This window comes from Schistocerca americana, chromosome 1, assembly GCF_021461395.2.
Source record: "Schistocerca americana isolate TAMUIC-IGC-003095 chromosome 1, iqSchAmer2.1, whole genome shotgun sequence".
NCBI classification, from domain to species: Eukaryota; Metazoa; Arthropoda; class Insecta; order Orthoptera; family Acrididae; genus Schistocerca; species Schistocerca americana.
In genome coordinates, this window is record NC_060119.1 from 785,543,838 (window position 1) to 785,560,490 (window position 16,653).

At 40.6% G+C, this 16,653-nt stretch overlaps 1 protein-coding gene across 3 annotated transcripts in view; it reads right to left on the reverse strand.

Annotated features, from left to right (window-relative positions):
• Positions 1–16,653, reverse strand: part of LOC124612330 (longitudinals lacking protein, isoforms H/M/V) — a 152,834-nt gene that overhangs the window by 19,365 nt on the left and 116,816 nt on the right. For all 3 annotated transcript variants that reach the window (XM_047140473.1, XM_047140481.1, XM_047140490.1), the window contains one exon: positions 16,362–16,623. In XM_047140473.1, coding sequence (XP_046996429.1) covers positions 16,362–16,623 — 262 coding nt within the window. The remainder of the gene's footprint in view (positions 1–16,361; positions 16,624–16,653) is intronic.

The following is a 16,653-nucleotide window of genomic DNA, read 5'->3' on the forward strand; positions in this document are numbered from 1 at the left end:
CCTCGTATGAGTTCTCCATGTTGGACTCTAGCATTGGCCTCATCTGCAGTCCACCAGCACGCAACTCACCTTCACTCCTGGATTGCACCAGCCATGTTCTTAGACTGTCCAATGGAGCTCATTTCTCCACATTGGGCACAGCAGCCACACTAACTCCGGTCAGCTACAGGCCTCCACCTTACCAGAACCTCTCTCCTGGCGCTCACACTCCTGCTGTACATACGAGCCTAGTCCTTGGCCCGAGGTATCGGAGGCTAAGCTGTGGGTAGCTGTTCCTCCTAGATCCTTACGGGTTGGATTAGTTGTGCCTCTCGTTGTGGATGGTCCTTGTGTGGTTTAGGTAATAAATCTTGGCTGCTAGCATGCACACACGCTGGTGGTGGAGTTGGCAGTTGATGTTGTATTAGTTCTTCTTCCCCTCATGCGTCATGTTATTTAGTGCGGACTCCAGCTCGGGTGAGAGCTTCCTTTGTCCATCTTGGACCTCCTTCCTCAGCCGCGTGACCGCATCCTCCAAGATGAAGCCCCAGTCGCGCGGCGTAAAGACCAGGTTCGAGTTGATGGTGTGAAGGTCCTTCTTTGAGACGAATTTGAGCATAATTGCCGATATCCGTCACGTAGCTCGAATGGCCGGTGTGGAAGTGGTGGCTTCTGTTTCCCTTCTGCTTGCGCGAAAAGGTAAGGGTTTCTGTGGATGTCGTACAGCCCATCTCGCACCATGGTGGTGATCACCTTGAGTATCACTGGCAGGTTCGTGATGTCCAGGAACGGTATGACTTCAGAGTGCATCCCTCCTCCCTCTTGATCTTGTTTATCCTGCTGCATCTTCTTCTCCCCATCTGGAGGTGGCGGCGGTATAGGCTGCACCACGTCCATGTGCGTCTCCCCTGTTTCCTGTATTGCTACAGGTTCCGGGGGACGTTCGTTTGTGTCGACACATCCAACCCAGCTTGTCGTACCACCATGGGGGTAGCATAGGGGGCGGGTGTCTTCTTTTGCAGCGTCCTGAATTCTTCCCGCAGCTCTTGCAGCTGTCGGTGGAGTGCAACTATCTCCTTCTGCACTGCCACCCTCTCTGCGGCCACAGCATCGTCGGTGGAGGCACTGGGCGAGATTGCGGCCTCCCCGTTTCCCCCTTTGGGAGGGGGTGGCGGGACCGCTGCCTCTTCTCCAAGTACCGCTTTCTTGGCGGTGATGTCCGCTGCTTCAAGTGCGTGCAGCTGCAAGCGTTTGCAGCGAGTGTGCCGCCGCAGCTAATGCACGTAGGGGCAACATGTGGTGGTTTGTCGCAATCGCGCGTGTCATGCGCCTTGGCACATTTCAGACAAGCGACTGCGTCCCTACACGTCCTGGTGACGTGTCCGATCTTCTGGCAGCGGTAGCACTGCCTCTTGTGCTGCAGTCGGCCTCGCTTCTTCTTGTTGTTGCCACAGCCATCTCCTGCCAGCGTGAGCAGAAGCTTGGACACAGCAGCAAGTTTGTCTCCCTTTCCGCGTCCCAACACGGCGTTGGGCTACTGGCGTTGGCGTGCGCGAGCGACGGTACCTAAGTGAGCCGCAGCGAGTCGAGCAGCAGTGTGCATGCATCACGTTCCTCTCTCCTGGACTTTCCGTGAGCTCTACTGCTGTCCACAGATACGGTCGCACTAATGCCGCCCTTGTAAAATCTCTCCCAGTGATATGACAGTAACCATATTGGTGGACAGGAAGCAAGTAGTGTGGATTCACATCTGAATAACTTTTGTTGTACTCAGTTTACAAGCACAAATAAAGTTCATTTATTCTTACTACCAGGGGCACATTAATTGGCATGGCTCTCTTGGCTCAGACACGAAAGTCCTTCCCATGATCTTTGAACTGATAACTGACTCTGCCCCCTCCCACCTGTTACAGGGGGACCGATATTGGAATTACAATTTTTTCACATCAACTAACCATTGCCACATATGTAAGATATAAGTAATAGGAACAAAGATTATCATCAATCTACAGTGGAATCTTGCTTAACGAGTGTCTCCCATAATGCGCAATTCACATAACGAGCAAAACAAATCATAAGAAAATGACTCGCTTACCAAGTGATGTTTTGTGTAATGAGTGATGATTAGCTAGTGTGACATCACCAGCCATTCGCGTGCAGTGGGGGAAACGTTCTACAATATGAACACCTTTCATTGTCGACAGCGGCATATGAACAATATCTTTAGTGCTTACTGCAGTCTGGGTTTAGCACTCTTTCTGCTACCTTCTTAGTGCAGCTTGTGATCCCATATTTTTCTACGCTTTTGTTCAGACACTGATTTTTTGTGTGCAAATTTCAATAACCTTCATAGAAATGTCCCTAAAGATAAAGCCACAAGAAAACGACCGTAAGAGGAAGAGAATGACCTTAGAAATGAAAAGTAAAAATCACTCAAAAACGCGAGCATGGTTTGAGCAATGATGGTTTAGCACAGACATATGGTCAGTCCACATCAACTATTAGCACTATCCTCAAGAACGAGGATGAGATTAAGGGGATAGATGCTCCAAAGGGAGTGACAAGAGTATCTAAACAACAGTTTCATATTCTGGACTGCTTTTCTGTGCCAATGCAAGCAGTGATTAGAAAATTAAACTGCTGGTTGTTTACCATAACAACAGGACTCGGGTGACACTTGATCTTTTTTGTGATTGGATCAATGAAGTGTTTAGTCCTTCAGTGAAAAAATGTTTGCTTCAGATGAGTCTGCCATTCAACGTCTTGCTTGTTATGGACAACACTCCTGTCCAGTTTCAAGGCCTACAAGACCACCTTCTTGAAGAATTTCAATTTATCAAGATCCAATTTCTGCCTCCCAACACCATTCTATTACTCCAGCCTATGGACCAGCAGATTATTTCTAGCCTAGTCAATACCTGTGGAGCCTGTAGTCAACAAGATTGTGTCTTTGGCCAAGAGTAGACTACACTGGACTCTAAATGGATAACAATAATATTGATGAACTTGTGGAAGATCACAGCCAAGAAATGACAAGGAAGAGCTTATGGAGTTGCAGTGTGTTGCACAGCAAGAAGTTATGGAGAGGAGTTCTTCTTCTTCTTCTTCTTCTTCTTCTTCTTCAGAGGAGGAGGAGGAGGAGGACGGGGTGGCAAGAGCAAAGCAGCAATCTTCTGGTGCAATAAGAGAAATGCTGAAAGCGTGGGAATCAGTTGCATCATACAATGAAAATCATCACCCCAATAAAGAAATGGTTATGCGCACCACAAATTTATTTGATGATGATTCTGTGTCCCATTTTTCCAAGTGCTGAAGCGTCAGTAGAAACAAATGACTATAGATAGCTTCCTAGTAAAAAGGAATTAGTTGTGTATCGTGAATAATAAAGTACATAATACTCTATGTATAATTGTTTTTAATAAATGGCATGAATAAGATAAAACTTTTAGTACTTTTTCTCCATGGAACACATTATTGTATTTTAGATTAACTTATACGGGATATTGTTTTGCTTAATGAGTGTTTCACACTACGAATAAGATTTTTCTGGAATGAATTATGCTTGCTATGCGGAGTTCCACTGTATTAGTAAAATCCCATTTATATGTGAAATAACCCACATAGCCCACACCTACAACTCTAAACTCATATACCTGAAACTCTTCATTCTTCTTTGAAATCAGTGTTGGGTAAACAAGTTCTTATTGTGTAAGTGTGTCAGTAAATCCAAATTTCTACAATTCAATTAATTTTAATAGCAATGAAGCACCCATTATTTCAAGAAGCCACCAGATTCCATGTTGACAGTACTCCAAATTTCTAGTGTGAGAAATCTAACAGATTCTACACCAAGTTATGGAACTAGCAACATTTTGTTAAATGACATACTGACATTTTAAACTGATTCTAGAACTTTTTTGTTCACTGTACAAGGTTTACACGAAGTCCTATGACTGGAATAACAACTCTGCTTCCTCTTTATCACAATAGAAAAATTCCACTGGTACAACAACACTGACTTAGAATGAGTCAATGTTCCTTTATATCCAGTTTCCCAGTTTGGTTTAAACAGTCAAATTGAAATTACTTGGTAGGTGATGTCTGTCACTTGCTGTTACAGTGTTGTCACATCGGCTTTTGGTTGCCACTCAGTTATAGCTGACACACAAGCACAGCCGAACACTTCACAATACTGATAAGGGGGTTAACACGGAGCAATGTCTTAAGCAGCTACAGTGAAATATGACTGAAATGCTAGATGCTTTGTCGACAGCCGATTTTAAATGAATAGTGACTGAACTGTGACAGAAGACGTTTTGTAGCCCTGCAGCTAAACTCTTGTCCTTATGCAATCATAACCTTGTGATGTGCAATGTATACAAGGAAATGTTGGTCAACATCTTGCAGCACAACTACAATCATGATCACTTTGTTCATGGCAATCAATGCTCACATCTACCAATGAGAAAACTCAAGACAGAAAAATTTCAGTTACAGCACTAAAATCAAACTATAATTTCTCGCTATCACTGGTTACCTAAAACTATCCTCATACTGGCTACACAAGCTGCCATATTAGCAACCAATGAGCAGTCACAGATGGGACTCTGTTACACGTTATAGGCAACACAGGCAGATTACAAACGAAATAAGGATGATAGGAAGAAAAATAAGTGGAAATAAAAATGTCAATCAATGGTGGTGATAACACGGCAGAGTATTAGAAGTAAAAAGTTACATTTAAACTGATTAAATGAATAAAAATAATGAAGTCCTTTTCATAATAATAATGACCAAAAAAATTCCAAGCAGGCGACAAGATTCAAACTCGCAACCTTCTACATGTCAGGTCTGTACCCTACCCATTGAGTTATGCTATCAGACTACAGAATACTGTTATAACTCTGTTGACCCAGTCAGGACAATGAATTGCAACCTTCAGAAAGTTTGGCTCCATGCAATGTCATACGAAGCTAATCTAATGTACACCTATAAATCTCTTTGAATATAATATGTGATGCTGAATGGCGTCTTGTGCAAAAGGATCCAGTAGTGGTTATTTAGTGCTACGATTCAGGATCCAAACATATCAAAGAAAAGAAAGCCATAAAAGGAATTGAAAGTGAACTGCCCATTTGTTGTGGCAGTAACACTGAGCAGTCTGATTGAAAGAAGATGGCTCCAAAGTGTGAAATGTCAACTATCAAGTAACTTTAATTGGAAAATAGTATTATCAACAATTCACTGCTGTTATTGTTGTTGAGGTTTGCTAAAAGCTGGTGCAGCACTGTCTAATCTACTGAGTGTCCTCTATTCATCTTGAGGTATAGGATTGGAGTGTGTAAGGATTCTCACAAAGAATAATTACAAAGTCACTAACACTCGGTAATTTTAGAGGAATTTCTTCAGTTTTGTAATTAATTCACAGTTTCATTTCAAATATGCCTCTAACATATTACGAAGAAGTAGTCTGTCAACTTGCAACTAAGATGATAACATCAATACGTAATGGACAATCAACAACAATCTACATTCTACAGTAGTTTTTACAATTTGGAGGGTGGATATCTTCTAGAATTTTATCCAACAGCGCTGCCAACGAATGTCAATGGCAACATGTGCCCTAAACACCAGACTTCTAAGAATTTTGGAATGAATAATTAGTCAGAAGTAGATATTATTATTATTACGATCTATGGTTTCCTTCTTTTATAAATATGAGGGTTGACTGAAAAGTAAAGCCTCTACCATCATAACTTTTCAACAGTTGGCAGCATTGGTATGTGCCAGGTACTGGCTTGTTCCATAGCCTCTTCACTACAGTTCCAGTTGGCGGCAAGCCGTAGCTTTGAATGGTTGTGTTGTTACAGTGTAAAGTATGGAACCCTGCGCAGACCGTCAGTCAATGCGATTTAAGCAACGTGCAGTCATTGAATTCTTGACAGCAGAAGGTGTTACCCTCAATGGAGATTCATCACAGAATGAAAGCAGGTTATAGTGATTGTGTTGATATGAGTACTGTGTGTCAATGGGCGATTACGTTTAAAGATGTGGAGGTGGGAACATCTGACCTATGTGACAAACAAAGAGTTGGATGTCCTGGGACAGCAATCCCCGAGTTTCGCAAGCAAAATGTTGACAGATTGATTCAGGACGATCGTCATATCATCCAGAGAGAAACTGCAAGCACAGTCAACATTTCACAAGAAGATGGGGGTCACATTATTGCTTTGGTTGGCTACTGGAAGATCTGTGCACGATGTGTACCCCAGATGCTGACTCCTGAAATGAAAGCGCACAGACCTGAAATTTGCCAGGAACTCCTCTCACATTACGAGAATGAAGGTGACGTATTTCTCTATTCAATTGTGACAGGAGACGAAACGTGGGTACACCATTACGAGCTGGAGATGAAACGTCAGTCTATGGAATATCGACACAAAGACTCGCCCCCAGAAAAAGAAATTCAGGACGCAGCCCCCAGCTGGAAAAATCATGGTCACAGTGTTCTGGGATGCAGATGGTGTTATCCATTTTGATATCCTTGATTGTGGAACAACAATATATTCACAGCATTACATCACAATGCTACAAGTTCTGAAGCAGCAGCTGACAAGGGCCCGAAACTAAAAAGGAAATGTTTTCCTGCAGCATGACGATGCCAAACCACAAACTTCAAGTGCCACCACAGCAGAACTTCAGAGGCTGAATCTCACCACTGTACAGCATCCTCCATACAGTCCAGATTTAGCACTGTCTGACTTCCATCTGTTCCTGATAATGAAAGACGATCTGCGAGGACATAATTATGCTTCTGATGAAGACATTGGGAGAACTGTGAGACTGTGGTTGCAGAAACAGAGTGCTGACTTCTTCTGTGATGGCTTCAGAAAACTTGTTCATCATTGGCAGAAATGTATCCAACTGGCTGGTGATTATGTGTAAAAGTGAATATCGGTAATTAAAGATCACATTCTAAGGATTATTTCTGCATTTGATTTATTAAAATATTCCCATTCAAACCCAATTAATGAAGGTCGAGGCATTACTTTTCATTCAACCCTCGTAATTGTCTATACAGCTATGAAACCAACATCAAATTACATTACTCAGCTATTGAAAAAAATTAATAAATATATAAATAAATAAAAAATAAACAAAACACTGAGAAAGAAAGTTTATGTAAAGGAGGAGGAAACATAAATGGGAAGGAGGGAATGAGACTGAAAAAGTGAGGTATTATTTAATTACAAACAAACATAAAACACAGTGAAAAGAAGTTAAATGTAATGGTAAAAAGCCAAGAGAAATTGGTAAAATAAAGCTAGACGTAAGTATTAACTGGTCATCATTCTGTTACTGTTTTATCTGCACATGATGAAGGGCACCGCCAGCACTCCATGTCAGACTCGGAAACTTGGACTACTACTTTCAGGCAGGTGTTCACACTGGTCTTCAATGTCTTTGGCATGAACATCACCACTCACCAAATGTGCTTGTGGTCCTTTGTTCTGCAATGCAGACCCTGATGATGTGATGTACTGTCTTCCCTTCCTCTGTAGCAGGGCACAAAAAGCTGGATCCAAGTACACATTATGAGCTCAAGACTTGAGACATGTAGACCCTAAGAATAACATGCACTTCTTGCCTAGTGCTAACGTCAATCATCATTTCTTTGCACTGACCCTCTAAAGCTGAATCTACAGTAATACTTTAAGACATTACAAATCTTGTGTTCTGTTCCACTCAAAGAATTAAAATACTTTTGTAGTTCATTCACAAAATAAGTGTCTAGCAGACTGTTTGGGTTGGGTTGTTTTGGGGAAGGAGACCAGACAGCAAGGTCATCGGTCTCATCGGATTAGGGAAGGACGCGGAAGGAAGTCGGCCGTGCCCTTTCAAAGGAACCATCCCGGCATTTGCCTGGAGTGATTTAGGGAAATCACGGAAAACCTAAATCAGGATGGCCGGACGCGGGATTGAACCGTCATCCTCCCGAATGCGAGTCCAGTGTGCTAGCCACTGCGCCACCTCGCTTGGTCATACTGTTTGGAACAGCACGTTTTTCTATCACATATAATGTCATATGAACTTCGACCTTTTAAAATTATCTGTGTCTGCATGAACTGTGAAACTTTGATTAAGGTACTCTATCACTACATGTTCATGTGTGTTTCAGTTTCTCAACTTCACATCTTTTGCTGCTTCTCATCTTAAATCCATCGCATTTGGAAGGACGGCTGTACAATTCTGCATCTGGCCATTCTGATTAAGGTTTTCCATGATTTCCCTAAATTGCTTCTGGCAAAGGCTGGGGTGGTTCCTTTGAAAGGGGATAGCCAACTTCCCTCCCCATCCTTCCCTAATCCGATGGGACTGCTGCTGATGACCTTGCTGCTTTGGTTTAACCCCCCCAACCAACCAACCAACTTAAATTGACTGAGATAATTAGAATAGGGTCTGTGCCTCATCAGCATGTGGATCAACCTCCTCCAAAAGAACCAGGCGATTAATTTATCTCCAAGTCTGATATAATACTAGACACTATTCTTCCTAGATTAGTTTCACAGGTATTGCCATTATATAATTCATATGTTCAGTTTTCTTCTTTTAAGCTATTAGGTTACTGCTCATTTCTCTTTCTTTTCGACGTTGCTTTACCTATGCAAATATTTGGCACCTTGTTTTCTGATCTGTAAGTCCATCAAATCATTTCCAAACAACATGAAAAGTCCTACTGACGTCGTCGGCAGGGACCAGGGATCTTTATAAGGACACAACACTGCATTCTTTGTAGGATTTGAACAGCTTTTCTTTGCTGGATTTTGGAAATTAACACACTTGCACGAAAACTGACTACAAAGGTAAGTGAGTAACCATAATATATCCCACCATCAGCAATTATTGATTATTATTTGTGTATTGCAGCCAACCAGTTGCAAAAAGATTTTACTTTAATGTGGATTTGGCACCAATTATAGGTGTGTAACTGTAACCTCTTGCTACGACATTGTCACATCATAACCAGAATCAAGTCCATTCCCACAAGCATGATTGTCAACGAAATACAACACTTAGCACTGAAAGCACATTCTTACGAACTCTGACATACAGCCAGAACAGAACTGAATTCCTTTACAGAGTGCAGCTATTTATACAAACTTCAAGTAATCCAGAATGCTGGCATTAATACAAACACCAAATATTCCAGCATATACAAATGTTACAAACATAGGACCCTCCTGAAACAATAAATACTAAATACTCAATAATTCTTACAATTTTAAACATGGCTGTGAGCCAGCAACCGTACAGGAATAGGATTTATATAACTTAGCCAACTGGTTGTAACAAGATTTTACTTTAACCTAGTGTCGGCATCAATTATAGGTGTCTTCATCAAAAAGGCCAAAACAATTACATATAGTACCAGATGAACAGATTTATGAACAAAATCCCTTCACCATGAGCATTTTCCTTATAAATGTGTTCATCTGGTACTACATGTAATTGTTTGGACTTCCAGATGAAGACACCTATAATTGGTGAAAATCCACATTAAAGTAAAATCTTTTTGCAACTGGTTGGCTGCATTACACAAATAATAATCAATAATTGCTGATGGTGGGATTCAAAGCATGAGGCACAGTAAACCAGTGATGCTAACCACGACACTGTCCTGCATTCACCACAGGTTGTGGCAATATTGACTGAGTCAGTTTTATAATTACATTATAAAAGTTTAGAAATGTAACAGTAATATTGCAATAATAGAACACTTGAACACTTTCTGGCTTTATGTACAAGATAGCTTCCACTACTTTCAGTACGATATTTGATACTTTCTTGTTTCAAGTCCTATATTTCATGTGTTCTCAGAATTCTGCTACCGTACTGCATAGAGACCCAGTAAGAATGAACTTACGGTTATACTACAAAGTGAAAATGATAAAATAATTTTTTATTGTATGTGGAAGACTATTGTGCATTTGCACCACGCTATTTGAAAGGAACTTTTATAAAAGTTTATAAACTGGTGTCATTACTGACTGGACATGGAAAAGACGTTTTTGTGTGTGGATGCAACAGACAGAACAAAATGACTAGCATATGGACAAGGAAGGAAATGTGCATTTTAACAGAGCTAATATAGGAATTTTACAGCCATTCATTTTCATAAACAAACTGTGTATTTTACAAACCAGATACAGCCAAGAACTCTCACTGGATAGTGCTACAGCAGAAAATTATGTTGAGGTGCATGTTCCATGCTATGCACTAGCTCATTTCTATGCACACACCAATCACAATGGAAACATCAGGTGTGGTTAACAATGAGAAATACTTCCTGTGTGACACCAGCTTAACCACCCATCTGCAGGTGATGTAAATGTGTGCATTCAGCTCTTTCTGGAAGATTGTGTAGGTCCGCTGTTTGTACACTGGAAGGCACAATTTTCACATTGAATCCTTCTGTTGCTCTGGAACACCGGGAGTCACTTTTTATGCATTCTTAAGTCTCACTCCCACATTTACAGTTAGGTCTTCGCGCATGAGAAGTTCAATAATCATTATTGCCAGCTTGTGTATGGAACCGTGCTTCAAGATATACCACACTCAGAAAAATTACAATAAAGTGCTTCTGTGTTTATAGCACTGAACGCGATTTTCACATTTCCCACATGCACATGCACTAAATGTCAATAAAAATCACTTCTAAATTTATTTTTCAGTTTTCTTGTTACAATCCTTTAACACAATTCTTACAACTATACTAATTGTTGAATAAATGGTTTGCAATGTAATACAAAAAAAATAGACATCGACTGCAGTTGGAGGGTTACGCCAGGTGCACATTGGGAAATGGTAGGGGCAGGGGCAGCCTAGCGAAGGAAATATTTTTCGCCACAGTGCGTGCACATACTGGGAGACAGTTCAGCCATTGTCACAGAGTCTTTCCTTGTTAATAAAGTGTGCAGTCCTTCAAATGTGAAGGTACCGAACTCCATTAGGTTCATGGGCTCATGCGGAAATCTACATTTTCTAAGGGGAGTAATGCCTAAAAACCAACTGCAAGTGAAGAAAAACTCGCCATGTTCCTGAGTTAAGTTTTACTGAAATTTCTTACAATGTAACGATTTAAGCAAGAGTTGGACAGGTTACTTTGGAAACTTAATTAGAGAAATTGTTGTTACTATACATGAATTGTGCATACGGTTCCACAGCTGTACTTGAAGGCACATCTACTGAGTTCTGAAGAAGTGTCAAAGACACACTGCTGGCTTCTGATGAGTACAATGGATATGTAGCACTTGTTGCATCATAGTTCCACGGTGGTTCGAGTTCTTGAGCAGTAAGTCTGTGAGTTCCTAGGAGAGATGCTTCTGTTAGCGAAATCACTTCAGATATTTTACCTCAAATGAAATATTGACCTGTCAGTGGCATATTTTGCTTGGTCCATCAATGTGAAGAAATGGTAGGGAGGGTTACTGACAGATGTTCAATTGCTCTTTCCTTTGGCCTTTATTTGCAATGCACAATGGAATGTTGTGTAAGCTTGGAAAGATCAAGTTTCTTCATTTTCTTTAGTTGATCATTACAACATCGATGTTTGGTTAATGAAGAAAGTTCAATCCTGCATGACCATCAGTTCAAGATGTAACCTCCTTATAGCCACCAATATTTCCAATACCTTCACCTTCATTGTCATCATTCTGAGACACTACCCAGTGGGAGCATGTGTTATACTCACACAGTAAACTGTGTCCCGGACATTGTGCGGCGAAGGCGGAAGCAGGTGCTGTGCTACCCTGCCCTGCTCTACACATCAGTCTGTGCTGTTATATATACACCTGTGGGTCACAAAATCCTTCCCTGCACTCTCCTGCCCTTCCTTTCACCTGTTGCATGCCTTCATCTGTTGCATCCAAATGTGTGTACATTCTACTCTCATTCAGATGTATCCCCAAATACCAGTTTACCATTTTCCTACTAACCAGGCACCATTTTGTCTAATACCCGGATTCCTTGTTTTCAACAATTTTCCCATCAGCATCATGTAGATAGTCATTTCCTGCAATCCTCAAGTTGTTTTGTTCACTGCATTGCTGGGTTACACATTTGCCCTATCTGAGCTGTAGAATTTCCAGTAACTACCATGAGGGTTATCAGCTGCATATGTAATGACTAATGACATCAGTGACTCCTTTATTATTTCCAATAGTGACTTGCTCACAACATCGCAGAAGTCAGGGCCACAGAGAGACCTATGAGAGCATCCTTTTGTTATTTCTCATTTGGCAGTAGAATCAGGAGATGTCCATTCAGTACTCTACTGCGAAGGTAGTCTCTGAAGGAGTTACACAAACATGTTGGTAACTTCAGTCCTGAAAGATTATCAAATACTCCTGACATCGTTTATCACAGCAGTGACATCACATTCATGGTAATCATCAATGATTCAACTTGAACCTTGATTCTATTATGGATTATCTGTGCCAACACTTTGCTTGGAATTGTAAGCAAGGTGATTCCCCTCAAATTATGCCAGTTAGTGATGTGTCCTTTTTGGGAAATTTGATGGGAGTCACCCTCTCCACTCCTGCACTCACACTTTTCAAGTTCCACATCTTTATGGTGGAGAAGATCAGTGGCTGGGTCCAGGTCAATGGTCAGAAGTTTTGCGAGAACATTATCTGACTCTGGAACCTTTCCATTCTTTAGCTGTAAGATTGCCGTCTTTATTTCTTCCTTTGAAAGTGGCTCTGAATTAAACATATTTTTTGCCATTTCAGGATCACCTTCATCTTTTGGTTCTCTTTCTTATTCAGACTGCAGATAAGAAAAAGGAGAAAGCTAGTATTAGAAGTAGCTGTTCTCGTACAGTTCAAATAAACAAACTTAGAGTCATAATTGAACAATCAAATAAACTCATTGCTAGTTCTCTCTCTCTCTCTCTCTCTCTCTCTCTCTCTCTCTCTCTCTCTCTCTCTCCCCCCTCCTCCTCCTTTTTTTTTATTTCATTCAACTCCATTAAAAAGAGTCATATGTGGAAATCTTTGGCAAGGTGCGTGATACCAGAGAAGATACTACAGGTTATGAGGGATACTTACAATAACTACATATGCTGAGTCATCCATGAGAGTAAGCCTCGAGTTCACCAAGAGTGTGTTTTATCTGCAACCATTTTTTACTGGTGCTGGATGGCGTGATATGGGAATTGGAGAAGAAGAAGAAGAAGAAGAAGAAGAGAGGAATACAATGGGGACTGACAGAGACTGGAAGATCTAGAGCTTGCCAACGACATCCTCCTCTTGCAAAACCATATTGACATGGAGGGAAAGCTGCAGTATCTTGAACATGAAGCCAGTACTGTTGAGCTGAAAGTGTATGCCACCACGATGAAGTTCGTGAAAATTGATACAAGAGATCTGAGAAAGCTGAGAGTGTACGATGAGGATGTTGAACAGGTAAACAAGTTCACATACACTGGGAGTATTGTCACTGAAGATGGAGGAGCTGCTGCTGAAGCCAGAGCATGAAACCATGGGGCCTTCATTCAGCTGCATGCATTACAGAGGGAGAGAGAGATTTCCATAACAACAAAACCACAAATATTTAGAACAAACACGAAAGCAGTGCTGGTATGTGGATGTAAACTTGGTAGCTTACCTCTACAATCACCAATGGTTTGCAAGTCTTCATCAATAGATGTCTTAAAAGAATCCTTCAAATCTTTTGGTAAACCAATTCCAATCATTGGAATCAAATGCAAGAAGAACCTATTGCTGTCCAAATCAAGAAAAGAAAGTGGAGCTGGATCAGACACACCCTCTGAAAAAGCGAGGATGCTGCAGAGAGAGATGCTCTCTGCTGTACCTCACAGTGTAAAAGGAAACAAGGAAAACCACAGTCAGCAAAGAGGAGGACAGTGCAGGGAGAAGCCAAGAAAATGTTTGCAGAGTTGAGGATCCTTGGCCCAAATCAAATGCCCTGGCAGAGCTTCATTGAAGCCCTATGCTCTGCACAAGAGCAACACGAAATAAGTCAAGTAAGTCATTATCAATGATTGCAACTGCTCGGTTTACTATGTATTGTTCAGCTTTCCCTTCCTGAAACCATAGTGTGTTTGATCAAGATCTGTTAACATTCTGTGTGCAATTATCTGATTATATGATCGCTCTTATATTTTGCACAGAGTGTTCAGCAAGCAAATATTAATGAGTGACTATGGGATTTTTGACAGCACCTTTTTGAGGTAATGATCGTATCTTCCTGCTTTCAGATGGTTGGTTTCATGCCTTGAATCAAATATCCTTTGAACAGGTGGTTAAGGTAGGGATGTAAATATCCAATACACTCAACATCACCCAAATGATATTCTACTGTCCATGATGGTAGTTCAATTAATTTCCTGCACTACATCCTCCAAGACGATCCAACGAAAAAAATATAGAAAATTTATCCATTCCTCAGCGACCACGATGCATAAAACTTTTGAAACCATTAACTCTTCGCAGTTATCTTTTGGTGCATCCTATCAATATAGTGGCACTGTTTTTAGCTCCTGAGGACCCTTTGGGGAATGAAACATTTTTTCTTGCTTAGTCATGTTAGAATTCAGTTTTATCCAGTCCTCCTTGAGTGCTCTGTATCAGGCAGTTCCAACTGGAATGCTCATCTGAAGGCAGTCAGACAGTTGGATTATACTCTATGTGATCATATTGCCTCAGCTGAGTGAACGCAGGCTGGGCAGACAAGTAGCTTGTACACTGCACAGAACATAATCAATAGGGCTGTCTAGCAGGTAGCCTATACTACATGCACCTGTAGTCCATGGGGACATCTGTGTCCTGCGGAGCAATGTTTGTGCAACCCCTCTACATACTTTTATCTCCTACCAGACTTCAGTAGAACATCTGCTAGTTGAAAAAAAATGACACCAAATTCTTTCGTTATTCTAACTATGAATTTCTCCTGGTTGCTACACCTGCCTTCAAAGTGAATTACGCAAAAACAGCCATTTTGTTTAATGAAATCAATATCACCATTTGACTAAGTTTTTGTTACTCAGTAAATATCTGACCTGTCAGCATTGAAATATCACGACATATGTGTACATGTTGCCTCATTACAAAATCTGAGGGAAAATTAAAAACAGGGGATACAGCTGGTATATACATCCATGAATGTGTTTTAACAATTTGATGACAATGTGTTGTTCAGATGTGTTGGATGTTTACCGACTTTCTTTCGCCTTTGTGCTTCGAAACGGCTCTACAGCCAAAACCGCAATAGTGAAACAGATTAATAGTAAAAACTTACAGTCTAGTGGCAGCAATGATTTCTTCAGATAATGTATTACGACTGTGGTCACCGAACAAAGAAACTTTATTTCAGCCAGTTGTTTGGTTCCTGCCTATTGGAGAAGCATCACAGTTGCTAGGGAAAAAACAAAAGGGAGGGGTAGTCTCTGAAATCTTCCAGAGTTCTTTCACAAAGGATACAAGACAAATATCACTGACAAAAAATCTGCAACTAGTTTTTGCTTTTTGAACGACTGATTTATTTCACAGTAATTAGTTTGGATATAATAGGAACATTGCACGTGGGAAAAATATATCTAAAAACAAAGATGATGTTACTTACCAAACAAAAGCGCTGGCAGGTCAATAGACACACAAACAAACACAAACATACACACAAAATTCAAGCTTTCGCAACCAACGGTTGCTTCATGAGGAAAGAGGGAAGGAGAGGGAAAGACGAAAGGATGTGGGTTTTAAGGGAGAGGGTAAGGAGTCATTCCAATCCCGGGAGCGGAAAGACTTACCTTAGGGGGAAAAAGGACGGGTATACACTCGCGCACACACACACATATCCATCCACACATATACAGACACAAGCAGACATATTTAAAGACCAAGTCACATCATCTTTGTTTTTTGATAAATTTTTCCCACGTGGAATGTTTCCCTCTATTATATTAATATCATCTTTGTTTTTTGATAAATTTTTCCCACGTAGAATGTTTCCCTCTATTATATTAATATCATCTTTGTTTTTAGATATACAGTAATTAGTTTCACGCTTAGGCTCCTTGTCAAATGGCATCAAGGATTTCTCACACACATTTCACAAAAATAAAAAAAATAAAAATAAATAAATAAATAAATAAATCTACAATTTTGTGGTTTATAGACTTTTTGCAGGTAATTTACAATCTATTTTAATTATTTGAGGGAAAGTTATACTATAGTTGAAGTAAAACTAAAGTTAAAGTAAAACTTCCCCTCAAATAAATAAGGGAAAAATAAAATAAATAAAAAAAGTACCTCTATGGGCAACAATAAAACAAACACCTTACAATATTTAGAACTTACCGGTAAGGATGTTTCAGACAACCATAAGCATCTCTATACCGCCCATACAAGGTGCCGTACGACACACCAAGTAATTCAGCACCAGTCTTCATTTCCAATTCTTTGCTCTTTATAGCATCCATTATCCGCCTTGTGAATGGCTCCTCCCAAAACTGCTGCCGCCTTCCTGTTGTCAGGTAGTCATTTAATTTGATGACATCCCTGTACTGCTCTGCTATCTGACTTGTTATGCCACTTGAAGGTGTTGTCGTAACTGGTGCACCTAAATTTTAAATGCAAATGCTAGTCTCCA